General features: G+C 35.1%; 2 protein-coding genes and 1 non-coding gene across 3 annotated transcripts in view; 1 reads left to right on the forward strand and 2 right to left on the reverse strand.

Moving 5' to 3' along the window:
- LOC133792231 (uncharacterized) overlaps positions 1-9,327 on the reverse strand; it is a 34,655-nt gene extending 25,328 nt beyond the window's left edge. Inside the window, exons 1-3 of the mRNA XM_062230141.1 lie at positions 8,656-9,327; positions 8,302-8,571; positions 7,858-8,196 (exon numbers count right to left, since the gene is read on the reverse strand). Coding sequence (XP_062086125.1) covers positions 7,858-8,196; positions 8,302-8,571; positions 8,656-9,327 — 1,281 coding nt within the window. The remainder of the gene's footprint in view (positions 1-7,857; positions 8,197-8,301; positions 8,572-8,655) is intronic.
- On the forward strand, positions 8,855-8,961 carry LOC133793128 (small nucleolar RNA R71). Its single transcript, XR_009874588.1, has one exon. It is a non-coding gene; the product is annotated as a small nucleolar RNA R71 (small nucleolar RNA).
- Positions 9,328-15,109: 5,782 nt separating the features above from the next.
- Positions 15,110-15,592, reverse strand: LOC133792232 (uncharacterized). The gene has a single exon (XM_062230142.1). The coding sequence runs from the start codon at positions 15,590-15,592 to the stop codon at positions 15,110-15,112; it is 483 nt and encodes a 160-aa protein (XP_062086126.1).
- Between the last annotated feature and the right edge of the window lie 215 nt (positions 15,593-15,807).

A 15,807-nucleotide genomic window follows, 5' to 3' on the forward strand; every position in this document is an offset into this window, starting at 1 on the left:
TTAACCCTCCAATTGGTAACACACAAGTACTCAATATCTCAGATGGGACTTGTTTTGAGTACAACTAATATTCACTTGATTGACTTGTTATTACCTATTGAACCTAACACTAGTTGAATAACTAGTGTTAAGATAGGTTACCATCAATCGTGAATCTCTTTAGGGAGTTTAAGTCCCATCCCTCGAGATGATGCAACCACTAAATCCCTCGTTAGTGGCTTAGTGAAAGGATCTGCTAGATTTTCACTTGTTCTCACATAGGATATTGAGATGACTCCTCTTTGAATCAATTCTCTTACATATCCATGTCTTAGACTAATATGTCTAGACTTCCCATTATACACTCCGTTGTATGCTCTAGCCAATGTCGCTTGGCTATCACAATGTATCGATATAGTAGATACATTATCTTTGATTAGGGGAATCTCTATCAACAGATCCCTTAACCATTCAGCCTCTTTGCCGGTAGCAGCTAGAGCTATGAACTCTGCTTCCATAGTGGAATGAGATATACAGGTTTGTTTCTTGGAACCCCAAGAAATTGCACCTCCACCAAGTGTAAATACCCAACCAGTTGTGGACAAATTGTCCCTGAGATTGGATATCCAACTTGCATCTGTATATCCTTCTAAAATCGAAGGAAATTTGGAGTAGTGAAGGCTTAGTCCTTTGGTTTTCTTAAGATAACTTAGGACTCTTCCAATTGCCTTCCAGTGATCCACACTTGGATTACTTGTAAACCTACTAAGTTTACTTACCGCAAATGCTATATCAGGTCTAGTACACTGGGCAGCGTACATTAGACTCCCTATAGCACTAGCGTACTCCAATAGAGCCACCGCTCCTCCTTCATTCTTCTCTAGTTTTACACTATGATCGAATGGAGTATTGGCATCTTTAACCTTGAGATGGTTAAATTTGTTCAATACTTTCTCAACATAGTGGGCTTGCCCTAACGCAAAACCCCCACTATGTTTCTTTACTTTGATACCGAGTATGGTATCAACTTCTCCAAAAACTTTCATCTTGAAGGTTGATGATAGAAACATCTTCGTTTCATCTATCCCTTTCCTGCTATTACTTAGAATAAGCATGTCATCCACATATAAGCAAATAATGATCACATATCCCTTACAAGTTTTGGAATACAAACACTTGTCTCCATTATTATGTCTAAACCCATTAGACATGATGGCTTGATCAAATTTCTCATGCCATTGCTTAGGAGCTTGTTTCAATCCATATAAGGATTTTACAAGTCTACACACTTTATGTTCATATTTTGGTAGGACAAACCCTTCGGGTTGTTCCATATAGACCTCCTCATTGAGGTCACCATTAAGGAATGTCGTTTTGACATCCATTTGATGAACATACAAGTTGTGTATAGAAGCTAGAGCGAACAAAATTCTTATAGAAGTTGTTCTTGCAACTGGCGCATAGGTATCGAAATAATCGATACCCTCTTTTTGCCTAAACCCTTTAGCTACTAATCTAGCTTTAAAGGTTTTGATAGTGTCGACAGTGTGGTATTTTCTCCTAAATACCCACTTACACCCAATTGGCTTAGACCCCAATGGGAGGTCTACCAATTCCCAAGTGTTATTGGAAAGAATGGAATCCATCTCATCATTGATGGCTTCTTTCCAAAATGCACTATCTCTCGATTGCATAGCTTCTCTATAAGTCTTAGGATCATCCTCAACGAGAAGTACAATAGGAATTTTCCTAATGACTTCCTCTCTATTTTCTTCTACCATGTAGAATGAAATTCGTTGAGAATCTATCTCATCCACTACTAGACTTTTATGACTTTTAAGCCTTTGACTTCTTCTAGGTTCAAAGGGTTGCTTTACATCCTTTTGAGAATTCTCCTCTTGAGAATCAACTTTGGATGTAGAAGCTTGAGAATTGTTCTCATATAACAAATTCTTCTTTAGAGATGTTGAAGCTTGAGAATTGTTGTCACATAACATATTCTCAAAGAATTCAACTTCTCTAGATTCAATCACAATATTAGACTCTAAGTCTAATAGCCTATAAGCTTTACTATTGTTGGCATAACCAACAAAAGCACACTTTATGGCTCTTGAACCTAACTTTGTTCTATTAGGTTCGTTTTTCTTGCAATATGCAAGACACCCCCACACTTTGAAGTACCCTATGTTGGGTTTTCTTCCTTTCCATAACTCATATGGAGATATCTCATTTTTCTTCATCGGTATTCGATTAAGAATGTGACAAGCGGTTAAAAGCGCTTCACCCCATAAGTTGAAGTTCAACTTAGAAAACACCAACATAGAATTTATCATCTCTAGATAAGTCCTATTTTTCCTTTTGGCAACACCATTGTGTTGTGGTGTATAAGGTGCAGTGCACTCATGAATTATACAATTTTCTTCACAAAATGTATTGAATTCATTAGAGAATTACTCTCCTCCTCTATCACTTCTTAGCACCTTAATCTTTTTATTTAGTTGACTAAATAATCTCAAAGTCACTTGACCAACTTTTGTGCGTTTTCTAAGAGTCTCTTTGAGATTATTTTGAAAACATCATTTTGACATCCATTGATTTTCTCGTCAAAATCAATTTGAAGATGTCAATTTTAAACACTTAAATCAAAGAAAATAAACCCTCAATGATTTATTTAAACACTTTGATTTCTAATGCTTTGGTTTAACATTATCTCCTCATTGAGATTAATTTAAAACATATCACCATCTTTAACAAGAATGAATAAAATTCTCTTCAACCTTATTCATTATTGGTATAAAGATTCAAAATTGCTTCTCCAATTTTGTAATGTCACCTCATTGAGACATTGAATATTTGAGAATTATTGTCACTAAATAATTCTCAAATATAATCTCTTTTGACCACACTTTAGACTCCAAGCCTATAGGTCAATATGTCATCCCATAATTTGGATCCACCTTGATCAATTTTTCTTGCAATAGCAAGATACTTATCAAAAGATGTAACCTTTTTAGGTTCATCTTTTCTTATCTCATAAGTTGAGATGGTCAACACTTAAATGAGAAATTTTAATTTCTCAAATAATTCTCTTTATTTACCAAATAAATGGTAACTCATCACATTGCAATAATATAGGATAAAACATATTTATATTATTATCACCTTAATAATCATATTATATGGCACACCATAAAAATCATGATAATTCTCATGTATATATCAATATACTTTTATATATTAACATAATTATGTCTCAAAGAAATTTCACATAATTTGTCAACATATATCCATCATATTAGCATGAATTTCGAATCTCATAATTATATTGTAAGTATATCACAAATATCATACAATATTTCACATATCTATTGATTCACAAAATCAATATATAGGCATGTCAAAAGACAACCTAATTATCATGCTTTATAAATTCTCAAAACATAATTTTCATGTCAAATGTATGTACTACTATCTCACTTTTAGCATACACATAAGATTAACAATCACTAGATTATGTAGAGCTTCTCAAAAGTTAACTTCTAAGGATTTAACTTTCACAAATAGATGTGCAACCTATGTTACAATGTATCTCATATTATATTAACATGTTAACATTTACACAAAATTTATTCATATATCAACATTTGGAAAACATGCTAATACATGAAATAAAATTTCATCACTATTATATAAAATTTACCCTTACCTTGTCTTACCACCAAGTTCAATTGAATCCATGAAACCTATTCCACCCTACTAGGTATTGGTTCATGATTTTGATAGTCTCACCTTCCATTGAAACAAACAATGGGGTTAAGCTTTTGAATGTTAGGAAAATATTGTTTTGCCTCAATGGAAATGATTATAATATTACAACTCTATGCAATATATTACAAATAAATAATGATTGATTGAATAAGATTAAACTCTATAACTGAAAATTACAAATAAACAAAGAAAAGGAAGAAGATGATGATGAAGAAGAGAATGGTGGAAATACAACTCAAAGCAAAATGTTACTAGTAAACTAAAATGTTTGAAATAAAGAAAAGAAGATTACAACATTTGAACAAGAAATACAAGTAATAGGAACAAGAGAATAAGAAGAAAACAATGCAATAGAAAGAAGAACAGAAACATAAGCAAACTCTCACTTACACAACCTAAGTGAAGAGGATTGGGGATCACCAACTTGAACAAGGTTTAAAACCTTTGTCCAAAAGCTTATTTCCCCCTAACTCAAGCACTAAGGGATCTCTCTCAGATATTGGAAAAGCTTTCTGGAATTATCAAGCCTCAAGGTGTTTCTAGCCAAGTGCTCTAGTGGATAGAAAAGTTGTGTCTTACAAGTGAGCTATAGGCTCCTATTTATAGAGTTTAGAGACACCCTTTGAATTTCAAATTCCACCAACCCCCATGGCTGTTACCAATGTTTAATTGGATTAATATGGAATTAAAAAAGAGATGTGGGAGTTATTTGGGTTTTTTGAGCCGTTCAACAAATATTGAAAAAACTGAAAAATTGGTCAGTTTTTTGGCCTGTGGCCGCGGCCAGAGACAATGGTGGCCGCGGCCACTGGTCTCTGTCCCACAGGCCGCGGCCACTGACCAATTTCAGCACAAAAAATTGTGCTATTTTTCCAAACGGTTCCAAACCCTCCCAAATGATTTTGTAACTCCTAAAACACATTATTGGGGTTTAAATCATATCTCTAACAGCCATATCACATATGGCTTTATGAAATTCATCTCAATATTGTGTAACAACAATTTACACAATAAAGGGTAATATCTGGAGGTTACAAATTTGTAACACCAAATATGTTACATTATTTGGATATGTCTCATATATCTAAATATTGTAACTCTCTATTATATGTTACAATATGTGACACACTTTGTCACATTTATTTAATCTAAAACATTATATTATAATATAATATAATTTTACAGTATATTATAAAATAATATAACAGTAAGTGTGCATGAATATCTGAGAAGAAGAAGGGGAAGTGAGAATTAACGACCAATAGAATAAATTAAACTAAGAAGAAAATAAATACTGCTCGTGGATTAAATCTGGTATTTATCTAACCAGCATCATTTAACAGCAAACAAATTTTAATATGCGAGCGCGAAGGTACAGATCAAAATCAGATTTTTACTTTGATTTTGGACCTAAAACTGTTTACGCTACATATTTAAACCTACTTAATGTCTCTACACACCTACACACTACCTGAAATGCCTTTAACCCCAGAATTACACACTAAAATCATAAAAAAATCAAAGTCTTCACGAACACCATTCGGGTTTTCCACAGAGCTTATAAATTCAAAAATCATGGCAATCAGGTGAAGAAATTGTTAAAAAAACTGAGAAAAGTAGTGTAAGAACTTACTTAGATTGAAGATTGACAAAGATATCGCTTGAAAATTACTTGGAAAGTCTCGGATTGATCATAAACCTACTGATTTTTTCTTTGAAAGTTAAAGTGTTCTTGAAGAGAGAGAAGGCAAGGGTGAAAAATGAAAAGGGGAAAAGAAAGGCTATATATACTCGATTAGGGTAGGTGGAAAGCCATGATCAAAAAGGTGATTTTGGAAGCACTGAGAAGTGTGAAGCCATCAGTTTTTCTCTTAAAAACCGTAAAATCATGATTATTTACTTTTTCAAGGAAAGAAAAGTGCAATTGAAGTGACATGTTAGATATTGATGATCGGTTAAGTTTATTTGATGCTGGTCGCATCATAATAAACTTGGAGGGAAAATGCTTCCTTAAAAATTAACATGATGATGTGGCACAAGAATATGACACGTGGCAGTCACACGGCAATGTAGTTAATGAATACCTGGTCGAACCTCGACCAGACAGGAGCATTCTTTTTCTCTTACTAATTGGATCTACAGGCATAGTGAGGCAGAAACTAATCAGGCTGATCGGTGGGCAAGACTAGAGCTGTTCGGATGGTAAGCAAAGAATGCTCAGAACTAGTTAAGACAAGATATTTTAAGTAATATTCATTAAATTTATATTATTTTCTTATCATTTATTACGTAAATCATGTAAGACCCACAACCCATTTATGTACACTCCTAAGCCTATAAATAGAGGACTTAGTGAATCATTATTTCTTATGCTTTAATTCTTTAACTTTGGGAGAATTCATAGTGCAAAGTGCTTTTATACACGTATTTTTATACTCTCTTGAACTCACGAAACTTAGTTGATCCAATTAATCTGATTGGGGGTTTTGAGAATTCTACATAAATAAAGGTACTAAAGGTGATGTAGGTTTTTACCAATCTGGGGCTAAACCATTATAAAACTCCTGGTGTCGTTATTTATTTTCACGTTCAGTTCTCACTTTATATCGTTTTATTGACTCGGTGTCGTTGGCCAAATAGTGGGTCAACAATAATATTGTTTAGTTATTTAAAATTTATATGACAATCATAAAAATTTAATAAAAATAATTAATAGTTTATTTAAAATAAAACTAAGCAAACGTGCATTGTATGTTGTTTGCACCTAGTATATTGATGGGCCCAAAATGGGTATGTTTTAAATATGTAAATCGCAAGCGCACGAATCGTTCATATAGAATAGTGATCGTGTAAGCAAGGATGTCGAACACAAAGGAGTTGTCTAAAATAAAAAAGAAAACTATTTTAAACCAAAATTAATACATTCTAACCTAGCTCCAAAGAATGATGAGATTTAATGTCATGAACATAAATAAAGCTATTTAAGAGAATAAAATTAAATCAATAATGATTTGAAAATAAGTGTTAAAAGGAAAGATGATTAAGATACTAGAATCCATAAAATGTAAGTTTAATAATACTTATTAGTATATTGATTCTCAAGTTTTAGTGGCAGTTAAAATAAGTCAAACTATCATTTTCCAAATAGATTTATACTTTTAAGAACAAATTATTTCTAAAAAGATAGGATTTTTCTTCACTTTTCAAAAAAGTATAATTTCAAAGTATTTAATGTGAATCAACCTAATGAAACAACAAAAAAACAAATAACATTATTTATAAGGCAAAACATAATATTTTTGTTCTAAGCATTGGATGTGTACAATTTAATGACACATCTTACACAAAGAATATTATGTTTTGCAAAATGAAGAACAAAGTGCAATATTATCTAACAATCCAAAATATGAGATATTAAAGATGAAAGACATATATGAAGAAGAAAAATCCATAAACTTTGTTGCATTACAAGGGAAATCAACATACAACATAAATATTATCTAGTTACAAGTTGCTTCATCATGATCTTAATAATTTTATGAAAAAGATTAGAAGCACATAACTACCATCATGCACATCAATCTTAGTTCTCACAGTTTTCATGAATGATCTCCCCAACAAAATTGGAGTGGAGCATGGAATAGATTCATCTTCCATATCAAGAGCATAAAAATCAGCCAGAAACACCAATTCATTTACTTGAACTAAAACGTCTTCTATTACACCCCTGGGATAAGCATTCGACCTATCATCAAGTTGAATAATCATCCCTGTTTCTTGAAGTGGACCGAGATTCAATGAAGCATAAATGGAGAATGGCATGACATTGATAGAGGCTCCCAAATCCAACATACAACGCTCAATTCTTTTATTACCAATAGTGCAAGGGATAGTAAAAGTACTAGGATCCTTACACTTTGGTGGAAGCTTCTTTTGAAGAACTGCGGAAACATTCTCCCCCACACTAAATTTTTCATTACCCCTCAACTTACGCTTATTAGTGCACAACTCTTTCAAAAACTTGGCATAGCGCGGCACTTGTTTAATAGCGTCAAGAAGAGGAATATTCACTTCTACCTTTCGGAAGGTATCAAGAATTTCCTTGTCAACCTCTTCTTTTTTAGTCTTCTTTAGTCTGCTTGGGAATGGAGGTGGAATGACAAAAGTAGGCTTAGGGCTTAATTGTGTAGGGGTGGTTGGTTCTGGAGGAACATCTTCATTAACTGAGCAATCAACTTGTGGCTTGGATGACAATTTACTGGGCATTGGAGGACTAGGTGGATCATATTGCGTCCCACTTCGCAAAGTTACTGCACTAGCATTCTCCTTGGGATTCATCTCAGGTTGTGAAGGCAATTTATTTGACAGATGAGCTTCCAACCGGTTATATGATGCTGCTAATTGTCCCACCTGATTCTCCAAACTTTTGATGGAAGCTTGGGTGGTTTGCTAAAATTGAAGAGTATTTGTAGCAAGTGCATTAATTAAATCCTCAGTAGAGGGTTTGGCACTTGGTGTTGGAGCAGCTTGCGGTGGTTGTGATGGTCTAGGTACATAATTATTTTGAGACCGTTGTTGCAAAGTGAAACCAGGTGGTCTTGCTGATGTTGGTTGTGGAGCAATTTGTTGTTGATTCCCATAACGAAGATTTGGGTGATCACGCCAGCCAGGATTATAAGTTTGTGAAAATGGTTCATAATACATCTGACGTAATTGACCAGGGAAATTTCCTACAGCGTTAACACCCTCAGTTTCTCCCTCCACTAGAGTAGGGCACGTATCAGTAGGGTGCCCCACAACTTGACAGATTCCACATGGCCGCACCTGTTAGCCCAAAGCTAGTTATTGGACCACTTCAGTTAATTGAGCCAATTGTTGACCCAGCTGATTAGCATTAGAGTTGCTCACTTCATTAGCTAATTTGGGTGGTGGAATAGGATCTTGACGAATGCCAAACTGTTGTGAGTTAGCAGCCATATTAGAAATCAAGGTCCTGGCTGCAGCAGGAGTCTTATCAACTAGTGCGCCCCCACTGACTGCATCAATCATACTCCTATCCAGTGATTGTAATCCTTCATTAAAGTATTGAATGAGGAGTTGTTCACTAATCTGATGATGAGGGCAACTAGCACAAAACCTCTTAAATCTCTCCCAATATTCATACAAAGACTCTCCTGTATACTGCCTTATACCACAGATCTCTTTCCTGATGCTTCCAACTTTAGATGCTGGAAAGTATCGTTCTAGGAACATAGTTTTCATACCATTCCAAGTTTCAACAGTACCAGGTGGAAGATAGTACAACCACTCTTTAGCTGCATCCTTTAGGGAGAAAGGAAAAGCTCGCAGCTTAATTTGTTCCTCAGTCACTGCAGCGGGTTTCATACTAGAACAGACAATATGAAACTCCTTCAAATGTTTATTCGGATCCTCACCAGGCAGCCCATGGAAAGAAGGCAATAAATGGATGAGGCCCGATTTTAGCTCAAAGTTTACATCCAACGGTGGATACTGGATGCAAAGTGGTTGTTGGTCAAGATTTGGCACTGCCAACTCTTTCAATGTCCTTTGTTGGGCCATTGTTCTATAGGATCAAACTGAATCGCCAATATCAGATTCGTTGTCAAACGGTAATGGCACTTTAACAGGGTTGACTTGTGGAGCAAGACGTGGAAAGAGCGAATTATCGGTAATAATCCTTGAAGAACGAGAAGCTGACGATGACTCAAGATATTGTTTAAGCCGAGATAACCTTTCTTGAGTATCGTCTTCACCAGACATATACACCTGATAATTCCACAGTAAAAACTAATTAGTCACAAACAAATAAATAAATTTGAATAATAAAGAGAATAACAATAGTCCCCGGCAACGGCGCCAAAAATTTGATGGCTGTCGTATACCACACAAATTTAACAATGATTTTTCTTTCAATACTTCCAATTATTTCAGTATAATAGCAAGCACAGGTCGAACCCACGACGACTATCGTTCACTTTATTATTCAAGAATTAACACTAAAACATAAAAGGGGATTTTGATTTTTAACTCAAAATTAAATAGCATAAACTAGAAAGCAATTAAAGATTGATATTACGATATTAAGAAACAGTTAAAGGTTAATCTCCACCCTTGACAATCATTCCTAATCACTAATAATAAATATTATTCCAATTTCTCAATTAAACTATTAACCCCGCAGATAACGCTGAAGCAGTCAATTATCCCAGTCTCCCTATTATAAGTAATCAAGGCGAAGCGCTCAATAATTAACTCTTTTATCTAAGCAATAAATCTATGAAGCATACAATCTATTTAACTTAGATAAAGCATTAAGTCCTATGGAAACAAGTTAATCTAGGCAATAAATTAATGAAGCATATAATTCATTTAACCTAGGTTCTATTTTTCATCACAATCAACAATTTTTTTGACATAACTATCAATTGTAATTTATCACGTACATTTAGAATCCTAAACTATTACGTGCGTAGTAATTCTAAGATGACAATTGAACAATGTAAAACCTTAATTAGTTGGCCACCTAACAAGAAATTACAAGATTCATAACATTCAATTGGAAAAATAGAAACAATCTAATATTGAGAGAAATTAAAGAACAATATTCATTATCAATAATCAAGAATTCATGTCTTCGGTTTTGAATTAACCCTTAACCTAAAAAGAACCTACTCCATAATTGTAATCATAATCACAAACATAATTATAAATAAAATTAAAGAGATTAAGGGAAGAAAAGAAACTAGATTGATGAACAAAAGTAATGTAGTCTTGTAGTCTTCTCTTCAGCCCTTTCTCAGTCATTTTCTCTCCTAAATCGTGATAAAGATCTCTCTCAAATTAACCATAATCATCCTCTATAGTCTCAATTAAATTCTAATTAAAAAGTAATAAAAAATCTGAAAACGACGTCGCAAGCCGCGGCCTGAAAAATGCGAGCCGCGGCCTAAAACAAAATCTGTGCCTAAATCTGTCCCTCAGGCAGCGGCCTGGCACCCTAGGCAGCGGCCTGAGTTTTATGCTCAGCGGCCTGTCTGTAAGAAAAAATTCTGAAACTACAATTCCTTTTAAAGTGTCGCAGCCTGAGTTTTATGAGCCGCGTCCTACCTCCAATTTCTTCATTCCTTGATCTTAGATAGTTTCCACGTTGCCACCACTTCCACATTTCAATCCCGAAAGCTTTGAATACTCCTAAAACTTTATTTTAACTACACTTGCCATCAAAATGTCAGATTTATCATCATAAAACGCAACGTAGAAAATATGTTGTAGAATCACGAAACTTAATGAAAACTATTAAAAATGCTATCATAACACCATCCAAGCATAGAAAAACTTAACAAATATTAATACAAAAATGACCTTATCAAATTCCCCCACACTTGAATATTGCTAGTCCCTTAGCAAAACACTAAAATAACAAAACTAAAAATAAAACAAACTAATCCAGACTCACTAAACAAAGGTCTTGTCAAAAGCTTGAATGTCTCTGAGAATCACACAAATAAGTAATGCCAAAACAATTCAGATTTTCATACTCATTAGAATTTCAACTCCATATGTAATTTACCATTTGATTTTCAAAAATAATTTACTAAGCACTTAATCACAACACCAACTCAAATGCATCAAATTTATTCCATACTTTCCAAATCATTTTCTTTTAAATCAGTCCCTATATACCAAAATGTTTTTCAATGAAAAGCATCCACTCCATAGATATTAACCAATCATTATCCACTAATATAAACACACAATGATCAAAAATCTAAAGGTCTTTATAGGCTTGTAATGTAAGGCTAAGGTTAAGGGTACTTGAGAAAGATACATTTAAGCTCAAATCACACCATAGCATACATCAACTTCATTCTTTGAACTTGCCCCAAATTTTCCCATACAAATCAAGAAGTGCCTATTTTTTTTCTTCTTTCCATAATGATCTCACTATTTCCCCCACACTTATACTTTTGAAAAATTTGCATATATGCATTTTCTTTCATTGCAAATCATTTTTTTCTTTTGTTTTTTTTTCATAATATTCCAAGGAGAGAAATAGAGATCATACACAAATTACAACCAAACAAATAACCCATAAGTATCCCCCCCCCCCCCCCCCTTTTTTTTTAACAAACCATCCCACAAGATCAAATCATATATAAATAACCATGGTGTAATGGGTTAAAAAAAGAAATATTTTTCAAGGAAGTATAAGGTCAAAAATTTCGGTTCATAGAAGAAAAGAAATAGTCATCATGGCTCAAACATGGGAAACTAAGGATTATCATATAATAGGTTGGCTTGAACGGCTCAAACGATCTAAAGAACTGCCTTAATCATCTTCCTAATCATGTGTACTTATGATTTCGCCTTAAACAATTGATTAATGATTTCTAAAGTGGTTGGGACTTCAAAAAAAAAATTCAACAAGCATAAATTTTTTTCAACACATTTAAGTGGTGAATTCAATCGTGCATAGAGTGAAAAACAACATAAATCAAAATAGCAATTCACATAAGAGTCAAGCACACAAATCATACAAAATTCCTCATTGTCTGACATCACTTTAAGCATAATTCAAAGTTTCATCATCGACCAATGCTTTCAACAAGACCAACATAACTGAACACTAACAGACACTAAATAAAACGAAAACTAACAAAGACATAACAGAAAAAAACATAAAATTTCTTTCCCCCCCACACTTAAACAGTACATTGTCCTCAATGGACTTAGGAAAATAGAAAAAAAAAAAATTAAAATATAAGAAAGAAAAAACTCCCTCATAACACATTATTCCTCAGGAATATCCATATCTGTCGCGCCAGCAACATCCTCATCATCAAGGGCCTGATATGGCACCATGGGCATGGGAACCGGTGGTGGGTATGGCTGCAACCAAGTAGGAGAAGGTGGATATGTAGACATATCCACATTCAAACGAGCCTGATCCATCCTATAACAAATATCCTGATAGCTTGCATATTTCACAAACCTCTGATTGTGATCCAGGATATGCTGAGTATTCGCCCGAATATCAAGTCGGCCATAATAAACCTCTTGCTCCAAAGCTTGCAAGCATTGTTGGGTGGTTCTTCTACTATCGTTCAAAGGAGGAACAGGGGCCGGAATAGAAGATTGGCCTTGATCATTAACTTGAACAGCGGTTTTCCCCTTCAATCGATCAAGGGTATTATGATCAATGATGCGCAATGGATGCACCTTGTCTTCAGACTCATCCCAAGGAACACCTGCCTTCTTACATAACGCAGTGATTAATGAGGGAACATAAAATCCATTTGTCACTTGGCTCATACTTCGGATGATGGAAGCATGAATAATTTGCCCCACATTAATGGTTTTGTCAGTGAGAATTGCATAAAGAAGAATTGCTTCATGAATATCCACATGACCAAGTTGGGCTGTCGGCATTAATTTTGCCCCCATGAACCGCTGCCAAGCTTTTGTATTGCTATCCAGATACGCGGCTTTGATGTAGCGAGGAGCCCCATTATTATATAAATTCCATACAGCACCCGGCATTGCAATTTCATCAATAATAGCTTGATGATCAAAATTATCTTTAACCGCACCATATTCATCACGTTGAAAGTGAGGTAGCTCATAATAGCTATTAATAGCAGCTGCTTTGAAGGACACTTTCACCTTGTAATTTTCATGAGCCACAGCGTTGGCATAAAACTCACGAACAATAGGACCAATGTCCGGTTCAGGATGAGCACATAATTTTTCCCAACCCCGAGACTCAATTTGATGCATGAGGAAAGGTTGATCATGATGCATATGAAGATCAAATCCTCGCTCAGGGACCCATGCCTTATCATGAGCAATGGCATTCAAGTAGCTCTCATAGGCCTCAATAGACACAAATTTTAGGGGATCATATGGAATTGGTGTCGATGAAGAAGCTTGATTCCTATTTGTCTTTGGAGCCATGGCTGTCCAAAAATTAGAAAAATAAAGAACAAGAACCCAACAACACCATTGTTATTCATTAAAAGATTAAGAGAAAAATACCACAATGGCCAACATTAATCCATACCAAAGTTTAAATGCCCCCAAATCCGGGGTCAAAGTGACACAATGCATCCACTCAACTCCTACATAACAATTTCTAACTCACCCCAAAAACATTCATACACCAACCATATACTCCATTCCTCACAAACTTTTTATCAAACACATAGAGTGCATAAAAATACCATCTCCAACAAATTATAGACCATGAAGCAAAACTTCCCAAAAAATCAAAATGTCCACATTTCATGCCTTATAATCAAAGTAATACAAAGGACATGGATTACCAAAATAAACTACCACACAAATATTTCCTAAATACACCACACTTCAATTACTCAAGTAACAAAACAAATATTTGATTTCAAGAAAAACTTACTTGATGAAATTAATGAATGTGAGTGCAAATCTTCTTGGATTATATATATGAAATGTTTAAGAAATGTAAAGAACAAAATGGAATGTGTGAATTTCGGATTAGTGTGGGGGAATTTTGGATTAGTGTGTTTATGGAGATATGGGGGAATTAAGATGGAGATGTGTTTATGGAGATATGGGGGAATTAAGATGGGGGTGTGTTTATGGAGTAATCGAAACAAGGGGAAATGGAGGAATTGATAGGGGTTTGTGATGAGAATGATGGGAAAAAGAAGAAAGAGGAATGAGGGTTTTTGGTGATGTTTAGATAAATGATGAAATGGAAATTTTAAAATTATAAAGTGCTGAAATCGTTCGTAGGCCGCGGCTTGCAAAGTGCGTGTCGCGACCTACAAAAAAAAATTTCTCTGAAAAGCCTCGTGTGCCACGGCCTACGAAATACGTGTCGCGGCCTACCATGCCCTGAAAGTATTTTTTGGAGAAAAGGGCCGCGGCACACCAAAGACGAGCCGCGGCCTGCGAAGCTTTTGTCTGACATTCTGTTCGTAGGCCGCGGCTTGCAAAGTGCGTGCCGCGGCTTGCGAACTTCTGAAGCAATTTTTCCCCTTTTTCTCGTAAAAGGGTCGCGGCCTAGGAAATGTGAGTCGCGGCCTACCTTGCCCCAATGCCTTTCATCATTTTTTTTTTCATAAAAGGGTCGCGGCCTAGGAAAAATGCACCGCGGCCTAAGTCCCTTTCCCTTTTTTTTTCAAACTTTTTCATTTTTTTCATATATTTTTTTTTCACGATTTTCACGGTTCGAATTACAGAAATTAAAACAAAAACAAAAATAAAAACATAATGTTCAATTTAAATAAAGAAAATAATAATAAAAATAAACTAATTTACAAAGTAGCTAAGTTTATCGTCACTAGCTCGACTAAATGCTTCATTCATCAACATTTACCGGGTCAATGAGGTGAATCACCGCAGCTTGTTCTTCCTCCATTGATTCATAATATGGCTTTAATCGCTGACCATTCACCTTGAATGACTTTCCGATACTTGGACTTACAACTTCGACCGCTCCATGAGGAAAAACCTTGGTAACAATGAACGAACCTAACCAGCGAGACTTCAACTTCCCAGGAAAGAGTTTAAGGCGAGAGTGATACATGAGAACTTTCTGACCTTCCACAAAACTCTTCCGAAGAATATGTTTGTCATGAAAATCTTTGGTTTTCTCCTTGTAGATTCTCGAACTCTCATATGCTTCATTGCGTATTTCTTCTAGCTCATGCAATTGAAGCCTTCTTTGTTGTCCTACAGCAACCATGTCCATGTTACACTTCTTTACAGCCCACCAAGCCTTATGCTCTAGCTCCACCGGTAGATGGCAAGGCTTCCCATACACCAACCGATAAGGTGACATACCGATAGGTGTTTTATATGCTGTACGATACGCCCACAAGGCATCATCAAGCCTTGTACTCCAATCTTTTCCGGTTTGGATTTACAGTTTTCTCAAGAATCAATTTAATTTCACGATTAGAAACCTCCGCTTGCCCGTTGGCTTGTGGATGATAAGCAACTGTCACCTTGTGAGTTACACTATAGCGTCGAAACAATGCTTCTATACTCTTGTTA

This window comes from Humulus lupulus, chromosome 7 (assembly GCF_963169125.1).
Source record: "Humulus lupulus chromosome 7, drHumLupu1.1, whole genome shotgun sequence".
Taxonomy (NCBI): Eukaryota; Viridiplantae; Streptophyta; class Magnoliopsida; order Rosales; family Cannabaceae; genus Humulus; species Humulus lupulus.

Bases quoted from the DNA above. Each gene is read 5' to 3' on its own strand.
- LOC133792232 (XM_062230142.1), bottom strand. From the start codon at position 15,592: ATGTCACCTTATCGGTTGGTGTATGGGAAGCCTTGCCATCTACCGGTG.